Source organism: Drosophila sulfurigaster, chromosome X (genome assembly GCF_023558435.1).
Source record: "Drosophila sulfurigaster albostrigata strain 15112-1811.04 chromosome X, ASM2355843v2, whole genome shotgun sequence".
Classification (NCBI taxonomy): Eukaryota; Metazoa; Arthropoda; class Insecta; order Diptera; family Drosophilidae; genus Drosophila; species Drosophila sulfurigaster.
The window spans coordinates 32,467,199-32,483,388 of record NC_084885.1 but is presented as its reverse complement, the minus strand read 5'-3'; the positions used below and the strand labels follow the sequence as shown (position 1 = coordinate 32,483,388).

General features: G+C 39.9%; 1 protein-coding gene across 2 annotated transcripts in view; it reads right to left on the bottom strand.

Annotated features, from left to right (window-relative positions):
* Positions 1–47: 47 nt before the first annotated feature.
* Positions 48–16,190, bottom strand: part of LOC133848075 (uncharacterized) — a 104,775-nt gene continuing 88,632 nt past the window's right edge. For both annotated transcript variants that reach the window (XM_062283455.1, XM_062283454.1), the window contains 3 exons: positions 11,902–12,028; positions 1,035–1,111; positions 48–889 (listed from right to left, as the gene is read on the bottom strand). In XM_062283455.1, the coding sequence (XP_062139439.1) occupies positions 180–889; positions 1,035–1,111; positions 11,902–12,028 (914 nt within the window). In that variant the 3' untranslated portion in view covers positions 48–179. The remainder of the gene's footprint in view (positions 890–1,034; positions 1,112–11,901; positions 12,029–16,190) is intronic.

Sequence of the window (16,190 nt, the reverse complement as noted above, 5' to 3'; positions counted from 1 at the left end):
CTCGAACTCCAGCTCCAACTCGAACTCCAACTTCAACTCGAACTCCAACTTCAACTCGAACTCGAACTCCAGCTCGAACTCCACTTCTCTCTTCTTTTCTCTGTGAACTCTTCTTCGCTACATAGACTAGGCGTATACCCTACACTCATACACTCATACATTCGTATTCATTCACTCGCTTAGATGAATATGAACTGCGCGTGGTTGCACTTCTTGGGCGGACCGATGGTCAAACGCAGCCATTTGCCGCGACACGAAGGCGCCGCCAGAGCGCTCCAGCGCGTCGTGCGTCCCGACAGCCCCTCGCCACGGCAATGGTAGCTGAGTGGCAACTGTTGCTGCAACTGCAACTGCAACGACTGTGGCATGGCAGGCACTGTGGCACTCTTGCTGTTGATGTTGCTGTTGCTGCTCCGCTTCGACGCTGTCGACGTCGCGCTGCGTGAACGATGCGATTGCCGTTGGCGCTTCAATTGCTGCTCGTTGCTGCTGCTCTCGCTGTCGCCTCCCGTTTCCGTTTCCGCATCCGCATCCGCTCCAGTTCCCATTCCCATTCCCATTCCTAATCCCATTTCCGCTTCCGTTTCGAGCATGTTCTGTGCATCCTCCTCCTCGCTGTCGTCTTCCTCCAATTGCTGCTGTTCCTCCTCATTGTCCTCGTTGTCATTATTGTTGCCTCCGCTGCTGCTGCTGCTGCTGATGTCCTTGCTCTCATCGCCGCCATCCTCCATCAGATAGCCATGTGACTTGTGTGTACTTGTCGTCGTCGTCGTCGTCGTGCTTGTTGTTGTCATTGTGGAGGCGCCTCTCCCTCCGCTGCTGCTGCTTCCCTGCTGCTCCTTGTCCTGAATGAGAGCCTCGAGGTCACAGCGCACTGTGATGCGATCGCCTGCGGCAACAGAGACAGAGAGATTCGCAATTTGATTCAGCTCCATTTCTAATCACATTCATCGCCATCTATTGATCGACCCATCGATTCACATTCCCTTCTCCCTTTTCCTTTCCCTTTCCCTTTCCCCTTCCCATTCACTCACCTTCCAGCATCAGATTGTAGGGCGGCAGCTTGTGGCACGCTTTGGATGCCTTTATCACCTCGAACTCGACGCAGTATCTGCAAGCACAAGAGAGAACAGCCAGAGAATTAATAATGTTGACACACAGGTTTAAGCAATATGAATTTGCTTCAACTTGAAAGCTGAATAATAATTTCGTTTTTAAATTCTTAGCAATTTAATGTGAGAAAAGTATAAACCAACTAAGAAAACTGAGGTACCAGCTAAGCATTTTCCATAAAATCATATTCTAAAAATATGCCAAACAAAATAATACTGAAATATACCAAAGACATTCCCAATATACCGAATTAATATACAAAAAATACCCAAAATATTTTAAAGGCTGTATTTAGTATATATGTAGATGTATTACTATATTAGAAATATAACAAATTAATATACCAAAAATATACTACAATATACGAAAGGCTATATTTGGTATACGATACATTACTATGTACGAAATATACGATATGATGCAAAATATACCAGATTGTCAGATGGGCAGTCTAAATATGTACCAAATTAATATACCAAAAATACTAATATATACCAAAGGTAGTGTCCAAAATATACTATAGACTTCAGAATATACCAGATTATGCCGAAAATATACCATAGACTGTATTCGGTATATCGACTTACAAAATATACCAGTATAAATATATACCGATTTAAGAAGTAAGAAATAAAGTAAAATAGTTGAATTGAATTAAATAAGTCAGAAATTGAAATATGTCAGAAGTAAGAAAAAAGTTTGAAAAATAAAAAATGCAGATCGAATTTCACAGAAAATAAATATAAAAAGTAAAATAATTGAATTAAATTTTGTTAAAATGAAATTTGAAAAAGAAGAATGAATTGAAGTAAAATAATTGTATTAAATTGAGGCGAATAAATTGAAAATTTAAATTAAATTGAATGCAATATAGTTTCAAATAAGTAAGAAATTTGCAATTGAAATGAAATGCAAAATATAACTGAGACTATGTTAAATTTCGTGTTGTTGTTAAATTAAATGATTAATTAAAAATTAATAATTATATAAATTAAACAAAATGTAAATACAAACAAGAAACATATTCCATAAGCTGTCATAAATTAAAGGGGAAGCCTTGAACAACTATAAAATATAGTAATTAAATAGGTGATTGAGCAAGAACTTTGCTTAAATTCAATTGATTTCACTTTGATTGTACTAAAATGGATGGGAGTGCATATTGTTGAAATGAGGATGATGAACTAGCGAAACCGAAAGCAAAATGAGGAAATGAGCAGAGAAAATAAGGCGAAGAGAATGATGATGAAATGGAATGATGATTGCCCAGAGCACTGTGTGTGAATGTGAAAGCAAAAGGAAGGCAAAACAAATGCGGGAAGTTGACATCAAAAGAAGAGCACTGAAGAGAGTGGGAGAGGGGGCTAGTCAACCGGAAATTCGAACTGTCTATTAAGCCTAACAATTTCCGTTTCCGCAACGCAACGCAAAACACAGAAAAAACGCAGCGCACAACAAAAAACGAAGCGAAAACAAAGTACAACAAACATTCAGTCAACGAGTCAAGTGGCTGAGTGTGTTTAAGTGTGCGTGTGTGACTGTGTGTGTGTGTGTGAGTGTGTGTGTGTGATGTTGTGTCTGACAGATCTGACAGAAGGTGTTGACAGCGGAAATTGCGTCGGAAATTCAAATGCGCCCTCAAAATTCACTCGCATTCGCATTGGGAAATCACAGCAGAAAAGCAGAAGCAGCCAGCGGATATTTGGCCACTTAGCGAGCACCTCAATTACCCCAGACAGAGACGGAGATAGAGATAGAGAGGGAAAGAGAGAGGGAGATAGGGAGAAAGACATTGGGCCAAATTAGCTGGAGCTGCATGCAATTGACGCCCCACGGAAATCTAAATCGGCGTCAGACCACAAAAACCAAACGCGTCGCATCCCCAATACAACAGAGAGAGAGAGAGGGAGAGAGGGAGTGCGAGAGAAAGAGAGAGAGAGCGAGTCTGAGGGAAGACTGAGCACTTAATTAACTTGAATGGCGCCGGCCAGAGTCTGGGCCAGGACATTCGCAGAAGTCGTCGACTGGGCCTCCGCCTGCTCGGCCATAAAGGTAAATTGAAAAAAATTCCATGTAAATAAAGTGGCAGCAGCCACCGCACAAAGTAATAAAAATAAACAAGGCAAATGCACAAAAGTTCCTCTTGTCGGACGGGGGCAAAATATAATTAAACTCAAGTGGAAGTCGCTCGCTGTCTGGCGAATGAGGGGAAGCGAAGGGAGGAGGGGGAAAAGAAGGAGGAGGGAGGAGGATAAAAGACAACAACTAGCAACACAATTGTGAAAATATTTCAATTACAAATTTACAAACTAGACAATGAACAAAACAACTTGCTTTCCAGCATTAGATTTCGTCTTAAACAATTCTCACTTTCACTTTTCGAATCCTCCAGAATTTTCAAATGTGAGAGGCAAATGATAAAGTTGTGAAGTGTCTGATCTATTTGACTCTTCGATTAATGGAGATAAGTAAGAAATGATAAGAGCGGAACAACATTAAGAGGAAGTTGTCAGAAGAGTAAGAAATAAACAATATAGTATTTATGATTCCTGTGAATTCGATTGTGATCGTATACAAATTTAAGATAAATAATCGGGTATATTTTGACGTCTCTGGTATATTTCGAATGTAGTACTTTAATGATATTATAAATAAAGCATTTAGTATACTAATAGTGTTTTTGCATACTTTAAAATTAATACTGCACTGTTTTGTTTGTATTCAAAATGGGCATCGCACTCTTGAATGTAGCTTTCTTACTTGATTTAAATTAAAGAGAAATATAGTCAATTTACAGAACAAATTTTATGAAAATAACTACTATTTAAAAAGTAAACAAGATCACTTTGAAGTCTTGAAATACTTTTTCAATAGAATCAAGTTAGAAGCTACTATTATCAGAAATTAAACCATAAATTAAAAATTAACAAATAAGAATATAATAATTAAGAAATAAGAAATAAGTATTGAAAACAGTGTGGTACCAACAAAATACACAAATGAACTGAAGGCTTTATAAATGTGATTAAAACCTTGAACTCGTTTAGGGACTTGAAAAGTTCTTTAAATAATTCAACTGAAATGTAGTAATATAAATCGAATAAGTATTTCTTGTTCAGTTCTGACTTTATTCGTTGTAGTCTAGAATTGAATGACAAAAAAATTAAGTACGAAATAAATAAATTTATAAATTCCTACTCATTAGCATGGATTTAAGTAGCTTTGATTTCAGTTTTCTTGTCTTAGTATCAAGATTGGACTTAATTGTAGATTCAAAGTGTCAAAAATTGTAAAAAGATTGCTTTAATATCAAGTTTGAATTATATCACGTATTTTTAGTTTACATATTTCTACTATTTTGATTTGGATTGGTAATCGACATATAGAAAGACAGCAGATGATTTCACATGCTGAATTCTTCAGACACTTTCGCCATTCGATTTGTTGTTGGCTTTGTTTGTGAGATTGGATTTTGAGGTAAATCTTTTGCTGAATGCTGAATGTTGAGCTTTGAGCTGAGCTGCAAAGTCAGTCATAACATAAACACGGCGAGGACTCAATGATAAGTGGATTGATAAGCAAATATATATTTGAACAGACCTCAGAAGCTGCACAGCCACAAAATGCCAACAAGTTGAAAGGTTGCACAAAATAAAAAATACTGAGCGAAAAGAAAAGGGGAAACTCTTCATGTGAGCGGCAGAAGGATGGAGAGGGGGGAAAGTACATAGGATTTGCTTGTTCGTGTTTAGTTAAGTCGAAAGTCGACATTCAGGCAATTGGCAACGTGACACGCCGACTACGACTCCGACTCCGACTTCCACTGCGACTGCCATTGACAGGCAACAGCAACAACAACATCAACAACAGCAACATCAATACAACACAGCAGCCACACAGGCACTTAAAAAAGTATTTGCACTCGTTTATATGAAAGGCAAACACAACACCATAAAAAAAAACAAGTAAGAAAGCTACGGTTGAGTGTGCTCGACTGCGCGATACTTGTTACACATTTTCAATAGTGCGGTATTAGTTTGAAAATATACCACAAAAGTATTAAAATATACCAAAATGGTATATTTTGTATATAGATATGGCACAACATTTAAAATATACCAAATTAATATACCGCATAAATACTGAAAAATATACCAAATTTTATATTTGGTATATTGATATAGTACTGTATTCAATATATACCATAGAGTACAAAATATACGGCATATTCAGACAAAACAGTCAAAAATATACCAAATTAATATATAAAAAAAAAACTGCAAATGCTTAAAGGTATATTGATAGAGTACTACATTCCAAATATGCCATATATTACAAAATAAGTAATGCCATATATTACAATAAAAGTATACCAATTTAATATACCACAAAAATACTTAAAATATACCGTAATATATCAATTATGAATATAACACTACATTCAAATATCTGATGCAGTGCAAAATATACCAGATTGCCATACAAAAAATACTAAAATATACCATAGGCTACATTTGGTATATCTATAGAGTATTACATTCAATAGTTGTCTATTTTTTATAGTCCCAGTGCATACTGCCGGACAGACGAACTTTGTTACATATGTATATCGCATCGGCTGCAGACGTAGATTAAGAATACATATGGGTAATTCCATGGCGAAATTTTGTCCCGTGCGAGACTTTTACAGTGCACTGCAGTGAAAATAACATAAACTGAAACAATTTTAAAAATAAGTGAATGTTATTCTTAAAGCTCTAGATAAGCACTATATTTAGAGCTAAGATTGATTTTAGGAACTTGATCTGTTTTCCGATAAAATATATAATTTCGTTCATTTTTTGATTTTGCGTACGAATTGGTTAATTTTTGCAATTATCACAACAGAAAACAAAACAGTAAAAAAATTCCAAAACCATTTTTAACTCTGATTAAAGTACTTATCTAGAGCTATAAAAATAAACTTTTCTTATTTTCAAAATTGTTTCAGTTTATGTTATTTTCAATGTAAAGAGTCTCGCACGGGACAAATTCCGTTTTGGAATTACCCATATGCTTTATAGGGTCGAAGATATCTTCTTCTGCCTGTTACAAACTTATAATACTCTTTTACTCTATGGGCAGCGGGTATGAATGAAAGTAATACAAAAATAAACTGGCTGGTTTGCTGCTGCTACAAATAATTGCTTGACAAAGTTGCCGCACAGCTTGTGGTCGCTCTTCTTCTTCTTCTTCTTCTGCTTGAAGTTGCAGCGCGGAAGCGAAAACGAAACGAAAACGACGCGGCGACATCTCAATTTGGATTTGCCTCAGCAACAGGCTCCGAAAACGAATACGAATACGAATTCGAGTCCAAGTTTGAGACTCCTGGACTGTGGCTGTGGCCAAAAGGAAGCACTTTGTGGCGCTTGAGTGAGTCGACTGAAAAGGGAAATGTTAAGAGACGCTTCTTCTTCTTTTTCTTCTGTCCCTCTGCTTCTCTTTGCTGTCTCCTCCTTCGTTCAGCTTTTTAATGATGATTGAGCAGCGCGCAAATCTTGTTGCATACTTTCGGGCGACTGAGTCAATGCAAAAAGCGGATTTGCCCAGCACAGGCAAGGGTCAAGGGGGGAGAGAGCTGCTTCATCGTTCAGTTCGCCGCTTAGTCCTTGGCTCCTTGCAGTGACAGTTTCGCTTGGCTGCTTGGCTGCTCGATGTGCCTGCCCATGTACAATATTATGCATAGATTACGCTCAGCCAATTTTCTTTCTTTCTCTCTCTTGCTCTTTCGCTTTCGCTTGCCATGTAATTGATATTGACACTGCGGCGAGGTGGGACGGAGGAGTGAGGGGGCGGGGGGTGTAAAGAGGGCGTATATACGGCTATAATTAGCTGTGCAAATAGAGCATGAGATTTGGACAACGGGGCGTATGCTTGATGGCACAACAAATTGTCTTTTAATAGCAATCTGATCAACTGCAAATCGATTAAACATTTTTTTTGCCTGTCCCGATTTCCCTGCTATGTCTCTCTCTCTTTCTCTTTCTCCTTCTCTATCTTCCTCTTTCTCTCTTTATATATGAGGTTTATTTATATCTAATCTAGATCTTGCTTGAAATTTGCCTTTGCCTTTCATCATCCAGTTTAATTAATCCTATCGAAGCTTTTGCATTTCTCCACACCAACTCAATCTCATTTGATTGTTGCCTTTTCCTCATTTTTCACTCATTTCCCAGTTCATTTCACTCTCTCTCTCTCTCTCTGTCTACCTCTCTCTCTCGCTTTGCCTACTCAACTTCTCATTTTCTTGCATTTGTTGCCATTCGTTTTTCGCTCGTCTTAAGCTAGCTTAAAACTATCTCACTTTTGTTTCCTTTCTCTCTTTCTATTCTCCCCGTCTTCCTCTCTCTCACTCTCTCTACACTTGCTCTTTACACAGTTTTCTTCAATTGCTGCTCAGCTTTTGCTTTCGCTTTTGTCTTAAGCTGCTTTAAAACTATCTCGCTTCGGATGCTTCTCACACTCTCTTCTTCTCTGTCTCCCTCTTTCTCTCTCCTTCCCTCTCGCTCTCTTTCTTCACTCTACTCTCTATACAGTATTCTTAATTTTCGGCTCAGCTCTTGCTTTGGCTTTTGCCTTATCCCGCTCCATTAAGTGCATAATTCAATTTGAAAAGCAGACTTTGAGTGCCCCTAAAAGTATGCAAAGCAACAAGGCTCAGACTCACACACACACACACACATACACACATAGATCAACTGGGCATAAAAACGAAGGCAGCTGCGCTTTCGTCCTCGGCTTTGTTTTTCCTTCCTGCTTTTGTTTTTCTTCAGCTTTCCCTTTGCTTGCATAATGAAAATAAAGCAGCAGCTTTTTCGCATTTTTATGGCTTTTATTTAACTGTCAACTGCCGCCGCGTGGCAGGTAGCAATTGAATGTGTGGCAGACAGCCTAGCTGCAGCTTCTTCTTCTTCACCTGCTATGCAAATGAGGAACACACACACATACACACACACACACACAGCGGGAATCGCGCATATCATAAAATCTGTCAATTCGCAGGACTATTGTCTTCAATTTCCCGCTACAAACACAAACACAGCAATGACTTAAAGGCTACCAATCAACCTTCCCCCCTTTCCCTGTGCTCCTTCTTCTTCTTCTTCCCACTCCATTACCCCCCTTCCTTCCTGCCGCCTTGGCCTTCTGCTGTCTTCTGCTTGCAAAATTTATGCGGTCCAAGCTAATCCTCATGGGGATTTTTCCTTAAAACGTTTTATTGTTGCCCTCGCCTGCTCTCGCTGACTCCCAGCCTCTCTCTCTCTCCTTTTCTCCCTCTCACTCTTCCATTCTCCTTCTACCTCTACCTCTTCTCTCCCTTTCTCCCTCTTCCTCCTCCTCTTCCTCTGCTGCTTGCCTCAACCACAGCAGGTGAAGCTCCTTCTGCTGCTTCGCTTGCCTTGCCTCTTCCTCACCCTCTTCCTCACCCTCTTCCTCTGCCCCTTCCTCACCCTCTCTTTCTCCCTCTTCTTCTCACCGCACCCACAGCAGGTGAAGCTCCTGCTGCTCCGCCTTGCCTACTTTACTTTAAGGCCTGTCGACTGCAGATTTCCCAGCTGCCTTGTAAATTTATCGCATTAAAAAGTGTGAATTTCGCTCGACTGGCGCACAGAGAGCTTGCTCTCTCTCTCTCTTCCCCTCTCCCTCTCTCTCCCCCTCTCTCTCTGTCTGTCACTCGTTGGCCTTTGTAATTTCTGGTTCAGCTTGAACTGAGCAACCGCTTCACACTGTCATTATGTAAATGAAATTGTGGCGAATTATTATTTTTATTTTCTTCCCTTCTCCCATTTCCCTTTTCCCTATTTCTCTCTTTCTCCCTTTCGTCTTGGCTTTCGCTTTGTTTTCGCGCTCGCTGCGTTTTCTTTTGTTTGTTATTTGCGTAATTTATTTATTTATTTTCGAGCCCTCTGTTACACCCATTCCTCTTCCTCTTCTTCGTCCTTCTTCCTCCAACGTTCCTCGCTTGTTTACTCGCTTCGTGTATTTGAGTACATAATTCATAATTTGTGTTCTCTTCTTCTTCCGTTCGTTCTTTCAAAGCAATAAAAGTTTGCCGCTAGTTAACAAATCATTGGACAAGTGAAATTTCACTCAGGGGCATTCGATGCCTTCTCTCTTATTTTCTTTTTGTGTGTTTTGATTTCGCCTCAGTTTATGAAATATATTTTTATATAGCGGTTGATCTCATCGATTATTATTACATTAGTTTTATGCTATTCCTGCATTTTCATATTACTCTAAATTCAATTTGCAGCAAATTCGAAAACTTCGAAATCTCTCACACTTTTTTTTTGTTTTACATAAAATTCAAATTGATTGATAATCTTGCTGTGGAGAACGTGCGTTGTGCTTGTTATCGATAAATACGCCTCAAATTGGCATTGAAAAGAAGAGAGGAGGAGGGAGGGGAGCGGGACTCAACAAATAGATAAATCGCTGGCTATTTTTGTGAGGTTTTTGCACTGAGGAGTTCTGAGGAAAAGAAGATTACGCGAAGAGCAAAAAAAAAGATAAAAAAAAGAAAGCGACGCCGAATTGAAACAAAATGAAAAAGCATAAAATAATAAATTGCGGATTTAATTTAATTTCGTGCCCACTTCGAGGCAAGTGGACGACAAGCGTGAAAGAGAGAGAGACAGAGAAAGGGAGAGAGGGACAGAGAGAGAGAGAGAGAAACGTCAGGAGAGAAACGCATCATAATAAACGGCTTTTGATGAGCAACGAAAGCACTTAAAAGAAAACGAAATAACAAAACCACAAAGCAACAACATGACAAAACACTGGACGAGGGAGACAGAGACAGAGCGAGAGAGAGAGGGGGGTGTGGGCGGGGGGTGACATTCACAAATGTGCTGTCCGAGCAGAGTCGTTTCTTCGCTTTTTTTTGGGACTTCGCGGCACGTGATTGATGTGCGTTTACTTATTGTGGGGCGAAAGACGAGTAGACGAAAGACGAGTGACGAGAGGAGAGTGGAGAGGGACGAGTGACGAGTGGCGAGAGGAGAGTGGCGAGTGGCTAAAGTGGCCAAGCTACATTTACAGTTGTTGTTTTCGCAATCAGCAACACACACACACACACACACACAAACACATACACAATTGTCTCGCTGTGTGCTAAAAAACGAACAACCACAGAGAGAGAAAGGGGAGGGGAATGGGGAGCTGTAATAGTCGTACTTACGAGTACAACGAACAGCGACATGCAATGAACTTTGTGTTTGGTTTTGTCTGTCCACAGCATACCCTGCAATGACAGCACAGGCGAATGGGGTATGCTCGGTAGTGAACTAAGTTTATCTCAGTTAACCTCTAGTCAGCACTAAGGGAAATCGAATTCGTCCCCATTATGGGGAAGTAAGTTTATCTCAGTTAATCTCTAGTTAACTTTTATCATACAGATAAATTGTGTGTTAAAAGAAATAGATTTTCTTAAGGTGGCATTGAATAAACTAAGTTTTAGTTTAGTTATCCTTCAGTTAACACCTATAGTACAGATAAAGCATCATTGAGTAAAGTAAGTTTATCTTAGCGAACCTCTAGGTAATTCTTATCATACAGAGAAAGTGTGTGGTAAAGGAAATCGAATTTGAACTAAGTTTATGTTAGTTAACCTCCAGTTATCATTTATCGCACAGATAAGACTTATAGCAGAGGTAAGTCCACTTTGAAGCTCAACTATCGAATAGTCTCTAAGCTAGCCTAAATTGTACTTTCCTTTTAAAATGGATGAAAACGAAATGAATAAGTTGAAGTAGCAGAAAAGTTTCACAAATCTTTGCTGGACAGCTAAGTACTAAACTATAGCATGGTTTGAACTTATGAGAGTATAACTTTAATTTCAGGCGTTTCTCATTTCTTTCAATTTCATTCTCGATTCAATGCAATTCATGAGATGAGTAAATGAGGTGCATAAACCTCTCATCAATGAGGGTGTCAATTACTTTTACTATACTATACTCGTCCTATAAATTTCACATAACGATAGTTAACCTTCGCTTTAACTTACATATGAAAAAGCGACTCTAAATCGATACTTTGACAAGAGAACTTACAGTCCAGTCTCAAGTGGAATTTGTTAGTCTAGTTTCGTTGTTGGACGTCACCGTCGAAAGAAGACATCAAGGACACTCGGGGACTCAAAATGTGGCTAAGCTCGATATTGAGTAGGAAACAAGAGATGAGAAGGCTGAGAATTCAGGAGGAGTCTAGGGCAGCAACCTGTCATAAAGATTTCCATTTGAGCAGGAAAGAAACAAAGAAAATCAGAAACAAGGGGAAAGGGAAGAGGAGTAGGAAAATTAACAGCGCGTCAAATCAGGGCGGGATTTTATACAATTTTTATGCGCCTTTTATGATGGATTTTTATTGCTGCCGCTTATGCCTGAAGTCGCTGTTGCTTCTGTTGTTGTCCATGTTCGAGTCGTGTTCACGTTCGCGTTGTTCCTTTGCATTAGAACATGAAATTGTTTGCATGCCGCGTGCCATAAAACACACAACAGCTAGCAAATTTGGGGATTAATACCGAGAAAACTTTGTTTCGTTCGCTTCGCTTTCGCTTTCGCTTTCCATTTTCTTAGCCTAATGCCAAAAGGTCATAAAAGGCGGCTTTGGCCAAACCGAACACCTTTCCAATCGTAAATCAAAATCACAATCAAAATCAAACTCGAATTTAAGCTAAATCGTGCATGAAAATAAAATGTGGAAATATTTCCCAACTTAAAACGATCTAAGAAAGATTCTTCTACTTACTCATGATCCCGATTGTGCTTGTAGGAATCGCGATAGCGCGTGCGCAAGTTGCGTCTCAGCTCGCTGCTCTCGTTCGTGTTGTGGCTGTGGCTGTGCGAGAGGGAAGCCGGGAGGAGCAAAGCCATTTCTGAAAGAAGAGAGTGGAGGAAACATTAGGGAGAATACCAAATATTTTGGAATGAAAATCAATTTGTAAACACGTTGCGTCAAATGTTTGCCATGTCACGTGTGCGATACGAGAGCAAACGAATATGAGTGTGTGCGAGGAAGTGGAAGTGCGTGCCTCGTCGCCTGAGGTTATGCCACACACGTGTGGCGCGCATGTTTGCATTGCCGAGAGTCGAGCTAGGAACGGGGAAACTGTGAACTGTGAACTGTGAACTGCGAGCGAAATCAAAACATGCCATTAGACGGGGGGCAACGGAATAACAAAGCGTCAGCTGAAAAAGACAACAAACAGCGAGACGGCTAAGTACGAAGAAGCAGCCAAACAAACGGGTAATGCGTGGCGCCCAACATGCGTAGGAGTTTCTGACAAGGCGTGGCGCCCAACGTGCGGAGGAGTTAACGTTGCAAATGTGCTCTAACTCCTGCAGGTGAGTCTTCTTTGTGGTTGCACTCACTTTCATTTAATTATTACTAATTTATCAAGCTTAAGAGTGAAAAATAGATAGAGAAGGAGCAAGAGAGAGAGAGAGAGAGAGAGAGAGAGAGAAAGAGTGAGAGAGAGAGATGGCTGCTTCAGCACATTTTGGAAGAGTTCAAATGCCAAAACATTTTAAGGCTAAACAAATGATGATGGTCTAGGCTTAAAGTATTTTTTAAGAGTTTCTAGCCGAAACGAAAGAGCGAGTGAGAGTGGGAGGGAGAAAGAGAGGGACATACTGCACATATGTAATGCATAATTTTGGGCGCCAGCAGCCTCACAACTTATGCAAATTTAACAAGTCAAGGGCCACAGCGTCGCACACAGAGGGGAGAGGGGGACGGGGGTTTACATTTGCATAATCAAATGCCATATTGTTGTGGTACACCTCCCACCGCCCACCTTCCCCCCTCCTTCCCTTTCTCCACCCCGTCTTTCTGCTCTGTTTGCGCCGCAGCCTCAGTCACATTTTTCATCTCGGACGATCATCAAGTTGGGCAAGCAGCAGCAAACACACGCACACCACAAGCACACACTCGCACACACACACACACACAGATGTGCATGAGGTAGCTTACATACACACACACACACAGTTGCCAGTTAATTGGAATTTAGCACATGGCCCGTAATTCACATCCCGTTTGGCAGTCTTCTTAGACTGAGTAAGCGACTGTGTGTGTGTGTGTGTGTGTGTGAATGAGTGAGCGAATGAGTGAGTGAATGAGTGAATAAGAGTGTGCAGCAATTATTTTTATAACGTTAATGAGCACTGCGCATTATTGTGGCAGCCGATGGCGACGATGACGATGACGACGTCGACAACGATGACGGCGACGACGACGATGATGATGATGGCGACAGTCAGCGCCAAAATTGCGCGCACGTCTGCATTACACTGAGCGATAGAGCTTCAACTTTAACTGGATTAAGTATAGTCATGTCTGTTTGTTCGTCTGCCTAAAACATTCAAAAATACTAAAGTATACCAAATAAAAACATTGGTATACTTTAATTGGAATACTAAATATATACCAAAAATATACCACATACAACATTTGGTATATATTTCTGCATTTGCTGTATATTATTTAGTCTATTTTTCAGAAATTCTGATATATACCAAATATAATCTTCGGTACGTTTAAATAAAAATACTGAGAAATTTAACCCTCGGCATATTTTAGTATTTAAACTGTATGTAAGCTTCGGTATATTTTTATAATTTTGCAGAATATCAATTTAGTATACTTGATATGTATTAATATATACGGAAATCATAAAATATGCCAATTATCACCTTTCGGCATTATTTAATATACATCATTCGGTATATTTTTAGCATTTTCCGATACACGATAGTATTTTTTGGTAAATTTTAAGAATACTACCACACTGATTTGCTTTTGTTTCAAATTGGTAGCGGGTATCTCTCAGTCAAGTATTCTTACTTGTTTTTGTTAGTTTTCTCTTCATGGTTTATGTAAGAAATATTCCGAAAACTTATTTCCTATTTATAACTTTCTTATGCCATATTGTAATGAAATTGATTGGTGAGCTGTTAAAAGTGAATTTCCTAATCTAAATTTAAATCTTTTTACTCTGCAAAGAACTTCTGTGAACTTTTCTCGTTGTCATCGTAATTGTCATGTTGTGCAATTTGTATTTGCTTCTTGGTCAACTTTTTTGGCGAGTGTAGCCATCAACATGCGGCAGAGTATACTCGGTATTCTCTCACCTGTAAGTGGTACTGGGCATTTGTAGTGTCACGTCCCCACTTCCAACTTCGCCCCTTCTCATTGCCCCATTCAAAACATTCACACTCCGGAGGAATGTGCGCAATTTATGTGCTGGGAATGTGTGTGTGTGTGTGTGTGTGTGTGTGTGGTAAGCGCGTTTGTTTACCTTAATTATTACACACATGCCGAAAAAAGGCAACCTCAGAGAGGGGAAGGGGAGAGAGGGAGAAGGAGTGAAAGAGAGAGAGAGAGTGAGAAAGGTGAGAGACAGTCAGCGTATAGCAAAACCTTGTTTGTTAGCAATTAACTTGGCATTACACACTTTTTAATAGCATACTTAAGAGCGCTTCGCTCCTCCAACATCTCTCCTTCCCTCTCTTTCTCTATCTCTCTAACTCTCTCTCTCTCTCTCTGTTGCAGCCTTTCGCTCTATTTCTTTCGCTTTCGCTGTCCATCTTAGTCTCAATCTGCTATTCAGTCTTCGTCTTCGTCTTCGCATTTACTTTGTCTTCAATGTCTTTGTGTTGTATTGAATTGGCGACCAGGCCAATTACGCAATCACATACCCTGTAATCTACTGCCGAGGCTGTTAAGCAACGTACAATAAGTGGAGAGTCTTTATTTAGTCAATGTTGTCAACAGATATTCTATTATCTGCCATTGTCTGATTCATTTTAATTGTAATATAAAAGCAAATTACATTCTAGAAGTAGTTAAAGGGTATCTTTAAGGTCAGTCATTGCCCGTTCTCAGCTGCCAGTCTCCTTGTAATGTAAGCTGCAGCTGCTACAAAGAATGCAATAGCCTTAAAGCTGACGACCCAAGCAATTACATGAGAATAATTGCAGCTAAAATACCCTGTAAGCTGTGCTCTGAAAGGTAGTTTGGTTCTTACATTATTTACGTGTTATTTATGCGATTGCAATTGAGCTTTAAATTTCTCAGAGTTCGTCAAAGTGTTGGATAGCTAAGAGTGTAAACCTTATTACAGGGTAACTCATAGTCCACCCCCAATTCAGTTGGGTATTCAATAAGCTGCTGCTGCTGCAAAGTATGCAACAGTTTTAAAGCCCGTGTCACGCTCTGCTTCGCAATTTGCCGCTTGGCTTTGTGCAGTTTCCTTTATTAACTTTGTCGCTTGCTTTGATCCTCTCAGCTCCCCCTCCCCCCTACTCACTCCTCGCTCCCCTTTCCCTTTCTCTATTTTTTCGTGCCGTTTTTCTTCTCATTTTTTTTTTTGTATTTGCCATTGTTGCTATTCGGTTTTATTTTGTTTTGTTTCGTTTCGCTTGGCTTTGTTGCTGTTTCAGCTTTCGCTTTGCGAGCGATTAAATTGCGGATTTCCAGCCATGTTTGACCACAGACCGCTGCTCTGTCCCTTCCCCTCTCTCCCTTGTCGTGTTGCTGTCCATTGTAATCGACGTTTTAATGCCCTGTAATTGCCTGCGACGCCAAAGTCAAATCCAAAAGCTAAAGCCCAAACCCAAAAGCCAAAGCTGAAACAGAAACTGAAGCTGAAAGTGAAGCCAGCAATTTGGAAGACAAACAACACAAATAGAAACACACAGACATGGATAAACACACACACACACACATACGCACGCTTAACTACAAAGATACAGCTAATAATAGCAATAGACTTTCGCTCGCTCTCTGTCTATCTCTCTCTGTCTCTCTCTAGTGTGCTTAACACTATAAACAGCTTAAAACAGCATTATGGGTATTAAATTTACGTACGCAACTGCGAGTGCGTAAATGATCGTGTGTCTGTGTGTCTGTGTGTGTGTGTGTCCGTGTTGATGTGCTTGATAATTAGTGCATACGCACAGCGCACAAAAAGTGTTGCCTACTTTTGTGGGCAGTGCGAGAATCACGCATAAAATCACAAAAAGTGTTGCCTACTT